The following is a 14639-nucleotide window of genomic DNA, read 5'->3' as shown; positions in this document are numbered from 1 at the left end:
CTTAAAATTTAACTTATTGTCAATTACAACCCCTAAGAGTTCCACATTATCGGTCGCTTTGACTTGGAAACCATCAATATCCAGTTCTACTAGATTACTTTTTCGCTTGGGCAAAACTAGGAGTTTACATTTGTCCAAGTTTAGGGTCAGACCACAGTCATGAAACCATTTGGAGGTGACTCTTAAGTTCCGGATGAGGGCAGCCTGAACCACGCTTGGAGCAAAATCACTTGAAGTTAGTTGGTTGTCATCAGCATAATTCGAGAGTTTGACCTCTGTAACAAAGTAAAATAAGTCATTTAAAAAGATATTAAAGAACAAGGGGCCTAAAACAGACCCCCGTGGAACTCCTCTGTGAATCTTGACAATGTCAGACTTGGCATTGGCCACTTTAACCCGCTGTCTCCGTCCACTAAGATAATCTTTAATTAGGTTAAGACTTTGGGCAGAAAGACCATACGCCTTCAGCTTGTCCATCAACAGGTTGTGAGGGATGAGATTAAAGGCTTTACTTAAATCCAACAACACTGAACCAACAGTCTTTCCTTTGTCCAATTCTTGCCACCATGATTCGATAAGATGGAGAAGCACTGCCTCACAGCTATAACCTCTTCGATAGGCTGAGAGAAACGGTGATAAAATTGCTGCAAAGTGCTCCACTAATTGACGATTGAGACATTTTTCAAAGATCTTATCTAAATTAATCGATATAGATACCGGTCTATAGTTACATATGTTCGTAGGGTCATCCTTCTTGAATACAGGACAGACTTCTGCTAACTTCCAGTCACTCGGGAAACATTCAGATACAATAGAGAAGTTGAATAGGTTAGCAAGAGGTAAAGCTAACCCCTTTGAACAGTCCCGTAAGATTTTCGCAGGAATCCCGTCATGACCAGTGGCCTTATTTGGTTCAAGTTTACCTACAACCTGTTGTACTTCTGCAGGACTGATTAGCTGAAAGTTAAAGCTCTCTATATTAGGACAATTATTTCGTATTGCAGAAATGCTTGGATGACTGTCAGAACAATAGGAACTTCCCATCATTGCATAATCAGCACTATCGTTTTGAATTTTAGAAAAATGGTCGTTAAACCTCGTAGCTATGACGTTATTGTCAGTGATAAGTTCATTATCTTCTTTAAGAGTTATGGTATTGTCACCACTGTTCTTTTTGCAGTGAATAAAACAACAACAACAACAACAACCTTTATTTATGTGTCAAATCTAAAATAGCAGTTATACAACCACTAACTGGGGACACTAAATACTACCTAAAAATTTGAGAAATTTAAAAATAAAACAATATATATGTACAATTTAAAATCTAACCTAAGTCTTACATAAAAGGCAGTTTTCACATTTACTATCAGTCAATTTAGAAACAAGGTCTATTCTACGTATGTTACATTTAAAAGATGATATGGATGTCAGTTCTCTTACATTTCTTGGTACAATTGCCCATATTTTGGGTCCCATATATCTAAGCGAATGTTTTCCAAAAGTGACAGTATTAAATCTAGGTATACCAAAATCATTATTACGCAGTGTGTACCTAAGTTGTGGAATTTGAAAAAGGCTACATATGTAATTAGGAGATAAATTGTTCTTTACCTTATACATAAGAATGGCTATATCCTGTAGTCTTCTGTTCTGCAGTGTACTTAGGTTAGCCATGTCTAATAATTTATCATAACTACTCCCCTTATCACAGTAAACTGCCCTAAGTGCCCTTTCTTGAATACGTTCCAATTTTCTAGTATCACTCGCCCTACAAAAATGCCAGACAAGATGGCTGTATGTTAAATACGGAAGAATGGCTGCCTTAAACAACTTCAGCTTGGTGTCTGTTGGTATCATATTCCTGAGCCTCATCAGGACTCCAACACGCTGGCTACTCCTCTTACAAATGTTACCAATGTGTTCACCAAATTGAAGCCTATTGTCTATATATACCCCAAGAAGTTTTAAACACTTGGTAGATTTAACTTCATTGTCATCAATTATAATACTATCCATATCATTATTTTTATTCCCAAGTGTCATTGTCTGATACTTGTCATAGTTCCCTTTTAAAAGGCTTCATTACAGTCCAAAAAGTCCTAGGATCGCCTTTCGCATCGTCACATTTACTTCTTATGTATTTGCAAATCAATTTCCGTCTCAACGATGAGGTCTTGTTTCGTTGTTCCTTGTACTTTTGCCAGTCTGCGAGATCTTTTGTTACATAGTATGTTTGTTTCAATCTACGTCGACGACGAATAGCACCAAGTAGTTCAGTGGTCATAAAGGGAACATGCTCCCGCTCAATCAGCCTTTTCTTAACAGGAGCATGTTCGTCAAGAAGACCCGTGAAAATTTTTCCCCAAGCCCACGCAACATCGTCTTGCCAGAGGTTTTTGCGCCTTCGATGCTTTCTTCGGAAATCTCAGCAACTTCGTTTCGCATCGAAGCGCTAGCGCCTGCAACGTGTGGTTGAACGCAGTAATACAGATGAAGCGAGTTCATCTGTATTATTATTGTAACACTATTATAAGAGAATAAAAATTGATGTAGAAATAAAATACAAAAAAATAATTAAGACTAAAAATTTATATACACTTGGAGAAAAAAATTGCAAAGTTCCTTTAAGCTGAGTGAGGACACCACTGGAAAAGCAATTATTAAAGAATGCCAGAAGAGAAGAATGGAACAATCAAAGATGCCTCTATCTAGTATGGCAAAATTATTGCCTTCAGTCAAGATGTTTTTAAAAAATAAAAATTTACACGCAGTTCTATTTTACTAGATGTGTATTATAAAATTATAAACTCATCTAAACAATATTATTTTGAAAACATGCAAAAGCAACACACTGTTTAAAACAGATCCTGGATGCAAGAGAATGTTTTTCTATTTGGAATTTTCATAAAGAAAAGAATTTTAAATTGCTATTCATTCTCTTAGAAAAACTAAAATGCACGTTTGTACGCTCATGAGTCTTTAGCTCCCTTTCTCTCTCCTTCTCCTTCTTTCATTCCTCACCTGGCCCTTCCTAAAACATAAAGAGCTACATAGACATAATTGTAAAATATTCAACACTTTACTGAACTCCCAAACCTGCTTTGACCTCAAAACATCGCCAACTTCATCCTCTAATTCCAGTTTTCCTCCATCACTTGTCTTCCTTTAAAAATCTGTTTCAAGAAATATCTGTTCCACACATGCTGTCAGCTACTGTACAACCTTTGCTAAATCTTTTGAATATTCCAACAGTCCTGGTTTACTCTCCCTGGTCAACTGCCAGTTCTTCACAGCTTGGTCAACATCAATTTCACACTTTGAAGGATCCACTTCAATTCCCTCGGTACTCTGTTCTTTAGGGTCAAATGGTAGGCCTAAGAGACTCTTCTTCAAACTGGTTTTACCAGCGTGATCCTGACCAATCAGCATGATTCAGGCACGATAAACTTTTACATGTACATATTGCTCTTTCAAGGCCCTTTTGCAAGCCAACTGTGCTTTGTGTCCTTCTGCTCTCTGTTAATTCAAAATGCCTACAAATACAGAAGGTTGTAATAATTTACCCAAAGGTGAAAGCAATTTCTGTTTTAAGAAGTTTAAAAAAGATCTCAAACGAGCTTAGAAGTGGATATATCAATTTTATCATACTGTATGTCTATCATGTATAAATTTAGAAGCTTAATAGTTGTATGTAAAAGTCATACAATCAAAGTATTATAATTTCTTGATGTTATATGAATTGACATACACCATGACTTTTATAAACTGACTCAATGAAATGAAACATTTTAAGAATTTAAATAAACCATGTGTGATCAAACTAAACAGAAGCAATGGGTGTTACGAAAACTAAGACCCTCCAAAACTAAGACCTAAGACCTAAAAACCGTCTTAGTTTTCGAGATTACGAAAAGTAAGACACCCTAAAATCAAATCATCAGAGTATAAAGTCAAATTGTAACCAAAATAGGTCTAACCTGTCAAATTATCTCCTGTCCCATCCTTTGATGAAAACCAACCCAGGAATTATTGATCTTATATACTCTGTCAACCAGTGTTCTGACAAAACCCAGTTTGTAAGTCAAAGGGGCAAAGCTGAAATAATTAGTATTAGAAGACCAGTAAATGTCTTGTTACGATATACACTAGTGACAATGGATGGATGATTGTTGTGATATGTCTAGAAATAATTTCTTATCAATTTCCCTTTCCATTGTGAAACGAATACTAGGGTGCCTGGTGTTGATATAATCAAAGAACCCAAGCGCGTCCTCTTCGCTATTGGACAAACAAAAGGTGTAATCAACATAGCCTCTATAGAAGAGAACTTCAGAGGATGTCAAGAAGCTTATTTTCTTGTTATGGAAAAACTTTTTTCCATCTGGGGTCATAGATGAGATCATTTACAGGTATCTAGCTAAGAAAAATAATCCTTCTCTTACTGGGCAGAATGACTCAACTGACTCCAGGAAACCTCCTTCGCACTATAATTATAAACTTCCTTTTGTTGGTTGGTTTTTTAAAAATTGCTCAGACTAAGTTAAGACAACTACTCAAATGTTATTGTAAAGCTGATTTGGATGTTAAATTAGTCTTCAGTACGTTTAAACTCAGAAACATGTTCAGTGCGAAAGATTCAGCACTGCTAGGTCTACGTTCGTATGTTGTTTATAAATTTTTGTGTGCTGGCTGTAATGCCAGTTACATTGGTAAGACCACTCGCCACATTTCTACACGAGTTCGTGAGCACCTCTTGTTGAACAAGTCTTCGGATATTTACAGACACCTGCAATCATCAAGGTCAATCCTGTCTTGACTCTTGTGATACAGAATGTTTCACGATCTTAGATTCTGCTACCTCAAAAATTCCAAATTAAGATCGAAGAGGCATTGCATATTAAGTCTCTGGAAAGCTGGTTTACTAAAGCTGGTTTCTAAGTTAAACTTAGAACAGACTCCCCAAAACAGTTGTCAACTACTACCAGCTCCATACAAACGACTCATTCACGACATAAACATTACAAACAAACTGAATAGAGCGACCCAACTTTACTGACAGATCGAAACAGACCAATCACGACCGACCTATGCCACTAAAGTCTTACAGCCAATAACATCACGGCAAAACTGACCAATAATTTTTACACGAACCGAAATAAGAACATTCTACTGACAACAACTATTCACTTGACTCTGATAATGACTTCTGCACAGGTTGTCAAAACGTCAGTCACTTAACCACTGACAACAGTCCTTCTCAGGACTACACTCACCCCGACGATCCCACTACACTTTCACATGTTACCCTCCGGGTTCAAGCCATTTACTGCAGTATTTACTTCATATTCTTCTCAGGCTTTATTATAAAACTATTGTCAGCTGCCTGTAATCATCAGTAACAGGCAGCATAACCCATAATAGAAATTAAGTCAACCATAATAGAGGCAATTTAGTAAATGCAGATGTGTTACAAAATTATTGTGAGGAGGAATTTCCTTTACTCACCTAGGACATCTGAAATCACAAAGTCGATCTTATCCTGAAGCTCCACAACATTTCTTATCCCTTCAACTGTAAAAGAATTCCCCACCACAAACAAAGGTTTGAGTTTCTTCAGCTGTTTAAATATAGCTAGACTCAACACAGTCAACTGGTTGAAACTCAGCTTCAGTCCTTCCAGTTCCATCATCTCCCCAATAGCACCAGGGATGGTGGTTAGTTTGTTAAGTGAGATGTCCAGCACTTTGAGTTTCCTCAGCTGTTTTATAGCTGGACTCCACACAGTCAGCTGGTTGGAACTCAGCACCAGTTCCTCCAGTCCCACCATCTCCCCAATAGCATCAGAGATGGTGGTTAGTTTGTTATGTGAAATGTACAGCCATTTGAGTTTCTTCGGCTGTATCAAACTTGCAGGGAATATGGACAGCTGGTTTAGATTCACTTTAAGTATGGTACGATCAAATAATCCTCCAACAGTTTCAGGTATTGTTGTAAGTTCATTCCATGACAGGTCAAGTTTCTCCAACTCAGTCAATTTCAGCACAGCTGCAGGAAATTCATTCAAACTGTGCCCTCTGAGATTTAAACTCTTTCCTCCAAAAGAATTTGTTATCATCTTTCTTCTTAACTCTTCTTTAGCGAAGAATGCCATGGTGGTCAGATGAAACTGTCAGAACAAAAAATACAAGCTGTCATTAAAGGTGAGTAACTTGAACTTACTTGCTTTAGCATTATACCCTTTGAAACAAAAATAGAAAATAAAATAAGGTTCAAACTCTAACTTTTACTAAACCGTACTAATGATTTATGTCTCTTGGTACAATCTTTGGAAGCCATCCACCCTCCACTGTTCTTTTAAACACTCTTGAGTAAAGGATGCTTATTCATAAAAGCTCTAGTAAATTATATTCATGTCAGACATTTTGGCTTATCTTTTTGTATAACCTTTCTGTGTTCATAAACAACTGCTTGAGTTATACATGTTAACAACAAGGCTATTATGAACAGGAAAAATATCACAATTTTTATACAGAGCTCTCCAAGCTGCTTTTACAAGAACATTCAGACTACTTTTGTTGTAAACATTAATATCCAACAAGAAAGAAATTGTTAGTCCAAATCTTTGGTTGGTTATGTTTTACTGTGATAACCTTAGACAGTTGACAGTTGTAATATAAACCAGAACATGAATGATTTCAACTCAGACCAAGTACCTAATTTTCAGACCTGTTATTTGATTTTATCCTCTTTAAGTTATTTTTGTTTGCAGTTGACGACCAATGAATGAGAAGATGGTCCTGCAGGTTCTTTTATAAACTGATTTGAAAAGTCCTTCTCTCTGACGTAATTCATTGTTTAGATTACCAAAATATCAGAATGAGAGTTTTTTTTTTGTTTTGTCTTTTTTTAAACAGTTTGTCACCCAGTGTGATGCTTTTAAGAGTACAATTTTCAATTCCAGACACATCTTGCATGAAATCTAAATCACCAACAGTTGCTGTACACATTATGTAATGTATTATGATGTTGATGCCAGAAACAAAAGCAAATTAAAGCAAAAAGGAGTAAAGAAAACTGGTAATAATTTTTTTAATGTATAAAGAAGCGAATGTGAATATAAAAAGTATAACTAATAATAAATTATTAATAAACTGAGGATAGTGATTAAGAACACACTCAGTAGAGTCAACTCTCTCGCAAAAGGATACCCTCAGGAATTGGTAAAAGTGTCTGTTTGTAAAGCTGTCTGGCTTCAACCATTATTCCCGTATTAGCCAGTGGACACCAAAGAAAAAATAGGAGTGGATGGCTGCTTATGAAAGAACAAGATGGAAAGTAGACCATGATGAACAGATTTTTCATAGTATACCCAATGTATGATAATCAAAGTTATCGAATACGAACAGTGAAGTACTTGTTGCAATCACAAACAAGAGACAATGGGTATTATGAGAACTAAGACCCTCGAAAGCTAAGACCTAGGACCTAAGACCCGTCTTAGTTTTCGAGGTTACGAAAACTAGGACCCCCTAAAATCGAATCGGTTGAAATATAAAGTCATATTGTGACCAAAACAAGTCTAATTTGTCAAATTATCTCCTGTCCGATCCTCTCCATCTTTATCTTTCTTTAATCATTTTCTCAAAAAACTTAACATATATACAAAGCTGAGGGGAAGGCCAAGAAACAGGAAAGGGTTCCCTTACAAAAGGCCACCCAAAAAAGAAAAACACTACACATACCTATATATTTCATTTCCCATAGTTTACTCCAATCATGTAGAGCTGACAGATTTAACGGAACTTCGAAAACTAAGACCCCTCTTTGTTTTCGGAATTACGAGAACTAAGACCCCCACCCAACCATTCTGTAAAAATTCTTCAAAGTCGAACTACGACCGTTTAAAGACTATAATTCATAAAACAACCAAAAACTACTATCATACGCGTGCCAGACAATTCGCTTCTTCAAACAATTTGCAGACATATATTATCAGCATTGTGGCTTTATAAAGAGGATGAAAGCCACACATTACCTACGTATAATTGTACACTGAAAATATGCCTTACCCCTGGAGGTCTTTAATTTTGTTGTTTATCCTTTAAATCATAAAAGTGGCTTTCCATTGGAGATGGTTGTTTTTCTTCGGGTCTTCGTGTCTCTGCGATCGAGATTGCGTTACTCGTGACAGAGCTGAATAACGTATGTCCACGCGGTAGTTTTGGCGCGGAAACTTGGATTTTGGCTGTCCGAAAACGTAGAGTGCGGAGTGCGGAGTGCGGAGTGCGGAGAGGTTGACAGAGCGTGTACGATGACTTAGAAGGCCGTATTGTTTGAAATGGGCTGATGTTGTTTTCCTAAAGTGGTCTGCCTCTTGGATTTTGGCTGTCCGAAAACGTAGAGTGCGGAGTGCGGAGTGCGGAGTGCGGAGTGCGGAGTGCGGAGTGCGGAGTGCGGAGTGCGGAGTGCGGAGTGCGGAGTCTAAAAAAAAATAAAAAAAAAAACAATTAAAGAAACAATGAAAAAAATTAAAAGAATAATTAAATACATAAATAAACTAGAAATAAAAATTTAAGAAATAAAAATAATAATTATTTAAAAATTCACGCTGCCTGCTGTGGACTGTCCACCTGGTATATTTAACTCGAGATTTTTATAGTTAGCAGCTCACTTTTACGGAAAAAAAAAAAAGGTAAAGCACAGTCAAGTTTTGACCATGTCTAGAAAATGCGAGAAATCACACCTTCGGTTTTGCTGGAAAGCTGTATTGCCTCGAAACAATCTCAAACTTTTCTTTCCAAAAATAAACTGCCCGTGTGAATTAACCCTTGAACCATTCTCACAACTTGTCAACTGTGCGTCCTAAAGTTTTCGCAAAGCTCGATCTAAAACCTTGAAAAATATTCAGCGCTGAAAAATAGTAAGATAAAAAATGTACATTGACAAATAAAGAAACAAGTCATTACACAGGTAAAGTTGCACTTCGAGAAATCAAATTATAAAAATAAAATGTTTTCCCAAAAAAGCCATTTAACTGCACAGGGTTGCTTGTCTCGTCAATTCCACGTGCAACTACTGTGACTGCGGCCATGTATTTCTTCATTTTTTTTTTCTGCTAGAATCTAATATCTTCTCCGGAAGAAAATTGCTGATTTCAAGCTGTAAATAAAGTTGGTACACAGTACTTGAAGGCTTTTAACGCAAAACAGAGCAAAAAAAGCACTTTTTCCCGATTTTTTCACTCACCGTTTTCCGAGCTGTGACCCAACTAACCGAACGCCTGGAAGAGGTTTGGGAAAGGTTGTCTTCCCTAGCCCAGGCATTCAATCAATTGACATGGATAGGCATGTGACGGGGATAAACGTACTTAATATATTCATTTAAAGCTGGTAATAAGTGCTAAAAATGAACTGCTAACTCAAGGTAAAAGTGAACTGCTAACTATGAAAATCTTGGGTTAAATATACCATATGAACAGTCCACTTCAGGCGGCATGAATTTTTCAATAATTATCATTTTTATTTCTTAACTTTCTATTTCTAGTTTATTTGTGTATTTAATTATTCTTTTCATCGTTTTTTTTTAATTTTTTTTAAATTTTTTTCAGACTCCGCACTCCGCACTCCACGTTTTCGGAACAGCCTCGGATTTTGAGTCGTTCGCATACCCTAATCGTCAAGTATGATAGTAGTTTTTGGTTGTTTACGGATTATAGTCTTTGGACGGCCGTAGTTAGACTTTGTAGAATTTTTACAGAATGGTTTGGTGAGGGTCTTAGCTTTCGTAATTACGAAAACTAAGAGGGGGTCTTAGTTTTCGAAAAACACGGTGGAAAGGATCGGACAGGTGATAATTTGACAGATAAGACCTAGTTTGAGCTATTTTGGTTACAATTTAACTTTATATTTCGACGGATTCGATTTTATGGGGTCTTAGTTTTCGTAATCTCGAAAACTAAGACGGGTGTTAGGTCTTAGGTCTTAGCTTTCGAGGGTCTTAGTTTTCCTAATACCCAAGAGACAACAGGCCAAATACAGGAATTGAAATTTTTTGGCCCGAAATACACACTAAAATATGCTGTGGTTTCTACATCTTTAAACAAAAGATTGTTCATGAATCACAAACAACTGAGTTCAAAAGTTTCTAACAATTTGAATTGCACCTTTTCTCTTGTCAATCACGGAAGCAGACAACGAGCAAGTTTAATTTATTTTATCAAATACCTGACAACCTGTATGGAGATCAAATTGATCATGCGTAATTTGGTTACTCTTCAAACTAGGGGATTCGAGTCAGGAGCGTAGCCAGGATTTCTAGGAGGGGGGTTCCAAATTGGTTCCAACGAAAACGGTTCTAAAATCCTTACATTACGTACGTACAAGACGTAGCGTTTACGCTACGCAAACAGAAGACGCTTTGGTTGCCGTTGAGCGAAAGTGTTTATCACTTCCTTGATATTTACATCTCGGTGGTAATTGATGTTCATCAACGCCAGCCCAGACTCTCGCTCGCTTGACATGGTTGACCTCGGGTATGTTTTTAACCTTCTAAGTGTACTGAATGAGCGCTCACATTCAGCTGACGTTATCGGCAACGTGCAAAATATGCGGATCAAGGCGTGGATGTTAGGAAAGAACTCTCGGTCGCATACTGCGAGTGTCTGAACTGCACTGGTGGGAAGGTCGGCATCCTCAGTGCTGCACCACTTTCTCTTCCATCGCAGGAGCTCAACATCAACCACATGAGGAGATGGAGCGTCGTTTTCATAAAACTCCAGCGCTGCTCCATTGTCAGGATTTCTGTCTCTGACGGCTACCAGCTGCTCAGTAAGAAGATTAAAGAGGCTGGACAAGACAGCATCGTTAGTAGGATTGAAGTACGTTTTCATCTCTGATTGTAGATGGTCTAGAAGGGGAATAGCAACTGCCCTCTTGTTGTAATCAGATGGTGTCTGGGCTGGTACATCGTCGCGATGCTGCTGCTGATTGGTTCGGCGCGGTATGGAAGGCACAATACCGACATTTGCCGCGGTAGTGACCACCAGATCAAACCACTTGGTCCAGATGTCTTCGAAGTAGTCTCGGATGTCCTTGAGATCGTCCGTGACATTATTACTGTTAGTGTACGCCTCGTCAAGTCTAACTTAACGGCCTAGTGTAAAGACAACCATTGTAAGCATAGAAAAACGAAGAATTTCAGGAATCAAGAGTTCATTACACTCTTGCTGAGATAAAGTGAATGAGGAGAGGGGGGGTTCCTTGACGCGAGAGGGGGGTTCCGGAACCCCTGGAACCCTTCCCTGGCTACGCCCCTGCGGGAGTACATTTCTAATTTCCTTTAGATAAAATCAAGCACAGTCCATGGTTTTAAGCGAAAATTTTTGTCATAACTTCAAACGCTTCCATTGCTTGTTGTGAAAAACTAGCTGACGTTCAACACCTATTCATAGTAGACAGAATCATAACGATGAAAGCTGACTGACGTAAACACGATCAGAAACAGTTTCTCCCTTACTTTCCGAATTCCACTTGTCTTTCAGAATTTCCCGTTAAAAAGGCTGTCCTAACTTATAATCACTGTTTTCCTTTTCCTGTTGCTCAGAGTTTCTGCTTCAACGCCTCTGTTACAGAACGCCGACTGACTGCGCCTATCAAGATCCTGCAAGATCTTATGTTGAGAGTGCTCTGCATTTGACGGGCGTCGCTAAAGTACGAACGACAGATTAGAACCCAGTGCAAAGGAAAAGAGATACTATTGAAGATACCAGAAAATTAGAGTAAACTAACTGAAAATGACTCGCAAAAACACTTAAGGAGAAATGACTTCCGTGCGTTCGCGCGGAGAGTTCGAGTTCGCCATTGAATTATCCTTGTTCGCGTTTCAGGAGTGTTAGTGAATCTAGTATTTCTACACTTCACATATAGGCTGAACTGTTATTTGTGTTGAACTTACCTCTCAGTAAAGTAAACAACAACTGCTGCGAATACTAGCGAAATCAAAGAATGATTGTTAACAATCTGATTGTTCGACTCGTTGTAGAAACTCCCTATGCTAACTCGCATTAAGTATGATTTCCATCACAATGCTTCTCTCATGTCGCGCCACCCAGCCATGACAAGAAGAAGGGACGGTCTTAAAAAGTGATAAAAACTTATCCAAGCGTTTGAAATCAATTCTTGTAATTATTCATTAGATTCTGATTTGCTAAAATGGAAGAAATAAAAAATGCAAAAAAATATAGAGAAAAAATGTAAGGAACGTGATTGAAAGTTTCGGGAGGCGAAAGGACAGTATTTAAACAGCTCGGATACTCTTGGCAATTTTAGATACTTTTAAATGGTAAAGATAAAAATTCATGTGGGTTTTACTCCCTCCTCTGCCCTCGGGCTAGTTACAGCAGTGTCATTAGAAGAATTTTTGGTGGAGTAGTACTTATTCATGCAAGACTTCTTTTAAAATGCCTCAAGAGCGTCCGAAATCATTATGAAACGCCACTAAGCTGTTTACCTCGATCTTTTGTTATTATTGTCTGGCTGGGAAAAAAAAATAGTTACTGAGGGTTGAAGGGTGAGAAGCTGTTTATCACTCTTTAGATACAGGATCCCCAGCTCAATTTGCGCGAGTTTTATTTGGTGGAAGAACAAGTTTTTTTGGAACACATTGCTACAGTTTGACTCTTGAGAATTCTGCTTCAAAATCTTTCCTAGTTTGATAAAGGCGCTTTCCAGACTTTGTGTCTTCTCGAAGTCTTAAGGTGCACCTGAACCCCAAAATTTTTTTTTCGCCTAGCGAAATAAGCTTTTTTTTTGGAGTATTTCTGTGCAAACGTTTTTTTTATTTGCTCAAATCTTTAATTTTCTGTGCCCAGTCAAAATACGGAAAATCGGCCGCCATCTTGCCCCACGACCGAGTTTAAAGAGAAATGGCTCTAGCGGGTAATGTGAGGTCAAATCGAGAACACGAAAGTCTGCATTTCACACATTTTCACTTGTATGAAAATGTATGATAATCAAAGTTATCGAATACGAACAGTGAAGTACTTGTTGCAATCACAAACAAGAGACAATGGGTATTATGAGAACTAAGACCCTCGAAAGCTAAGACCTAGGACCTAAGACCCGTCTTAGTTTCCGAGGTTACGAAAACTAAGACCCCCTAAAATCGAGTCAGTTGAAATATAAAGTCATATTGTGACCAAAACAAGTCTAATTTGTCAAATTATCTCCTGTCCGATCCTTTCCACCTTTATCTTTATCTTTCTTTAATCATTTTCTCAACGAACTTAATATATATACAAAGCTGAGGGGAAGGCCAAGAAACAGGAAAGGGTTCCCTTACAAAAGGCCACCCAAAAAAGAAAAACACTACACATACCTATATATATTTGTAATAATAATATAATAATAATAATAATAATAATAATAATAATAATAAAAAGAAGAAGAAGAAGAAGAAGAAGAAGAAGAAGTTAGGTTAATTCAGTGTCTAACTGGTATAAATTAGCCTTACAAAGACTCTTAAAATCAGAAAGAGACTCAGACTTTCTGACATGCACAGGTAAACAATTCAATTTAGGATGTAGCAACGTGCGAAATTTGAAAGAGTATCGCGCTTCATACATTCCTCATACAACACACCTAGTCGGCATATTTCGGACAATATCGACGACAACCTTCCCAAACAAGTGAAAATGTGTGAAATTCAGACTTTCGTGTTCTCGATTTGACCTCACATTACCCGCTAGAGCCATTTCTCTTTAAACTCGGTCGTGGGGCAAGATGGCGGCCGATTTTCCGTATTTTGACTAGGCACAGAAAATTAAAGATTTGAGCAAATAAAAAAACGTTTGTACAAAAATACTCCAAAAAATACGCTTATTCCGCGAAGCGAAAAAAAAATTTGGGTTTAGGTGCACTTTAAAGGAATTCAGAATTGACATCGATGTTCTCCTCTTGATCGTTGCTATCCTCACCCACAGTTGTTTGACCAAGTGTTGGACTGAAAGAGTCGTTGTAAGTGAAGGAAGGGAGGGGATGGGAGGGCAGGAAGAGGGTTGCAAAGGGGGTAGGGGTGTTCTCATTTAGTTTCGCTGTCGAAGAACTATCACTTCTCCATATGAAATTCCTTTGACTTTCCTTCCCGTCCTCCACACCCAGTCAAGGGTGTGGCTATGAATAGGGGTGCTGTCTTAAAACAGGTGGAGATATCCTGGGACTCGTTTGATCAGAAATTTAGAATATGTTATCTTCACGTGACATACTCAAATTTGAAAATCCAACAATAAAAACCCACGAGAACTTTTTATCCTCATTAGGCATGAGGGGGTGGAAATTCGTATTTGTTATGAAATTTTCAGCTCAATAGCGTGCTTGGTTTGAAAACCGGCGCGTTTGAAGTTCAGAGTTATGGCAGTTGCGCGACATACAGCGCTGATAGCGTTTGTCGAAAAACTGAGGGACTTATCTGGTAGATTTTAATCCTTTTAGGAAATAAAGTGTTAGAAAAAGTGTTTTTGTACATGTGTGTTGGTTTAGTTTAGATAATCAGTGGGCAAACACTATTTTCCGGCCGACCGCCATATTGATGGACCAAAGATACCTACCAACATAGCTGCTCCATACTGGGCTCTGGAGATG

The 14639-nt window shown here is 37.9% G+C and overlaps 2 protein-coding genes across 5 annotated transcripts; both read right to left on the bottom strand.

Annotated features, from left to right (window-relative positions):
- Positions 1 to 1193: 1193 nt before the first annotated feature.
- LOC148738124 (uncharacterized) lies at positions 1194 to 8175 on the bottom strand. 4 transcript variants are annotated; one of them, XR_015996586.1, is made up of 5 exons: positions 8073 to 8175; positions 5509 to 6169; positions 4727 to 4789; positions 3981 to 4098; positions 3516 to 3536 (listed from the first exon to the last, which is right to left on the bottom strand). XR_015996586.1 is itself a non-coding variant. In XM_088748622.1 (3 exons), exons 2-3 carry the CDS (start codon positions 6152 to 6154, stop codon positions 3523 to 3525), a joined length of 660 nt encoding a protein of 219 aa, XP_088604748.1. In that variant the 5' UTR covers positions 6155 to 6169; positions 8073 to 8175; the 3' UTR covers positions 1194 to 3522. The 4 variants fall into 4 exon arrangements, 1 of the variants encoding a protein (XP_088604748.1); XR_015996588.1 differs by lacking the exon at positions 4727 to 4789 and having other exon boundaries at positions 1194 to 3536; XR_015996587.1 differs by lacking the exon at positions 3516 to 3536 and having other exon boundaries at positions 3986 to 4098; positions 4727 to 4821.
- Positions 8176 to 10067: 1892 nt separating this feature from the next.
- On the bottom strand, positions 10068 to 12065 carry LOC148738123 (52 kDa repressor of the inhibitor of the protein kinase-like). The gene is made up of 2 exons (XM_088749389.1): positions 11956 to 12065; positions 10068 to 11141 (listed from the first exon to the last, which is right to left on the bottom strand). Exons 1-2 carry the CDS (start codon positions 12063 to 12065, stop codon positions 10400 to 10402), a joined length of 852 nt encoding a protein of 283 aa, XP_088605515.1. The 3' UTR covers positions 10068 to 10399.
- Between the last annotated feature and the right edge of the window lie 2574 nt (positions 12066 to 14639).

This window comes from Stylophora pistillata, chromosome 2 (assembly GCF_964205215.1).
Source record: "Stylophora pistillata chromosome 2, jaStyPist1.2, whole genome shotgun sequence".
NCBI lineage: Eukaryota > Metazoa > Cnidaria > Anthozoa > Scleractinia > Pocilloporidae > Stylophora > Stylophora pistillata.
This window is presented reverse-complemented; position numbering and strand designations above follow the sequence as displayed.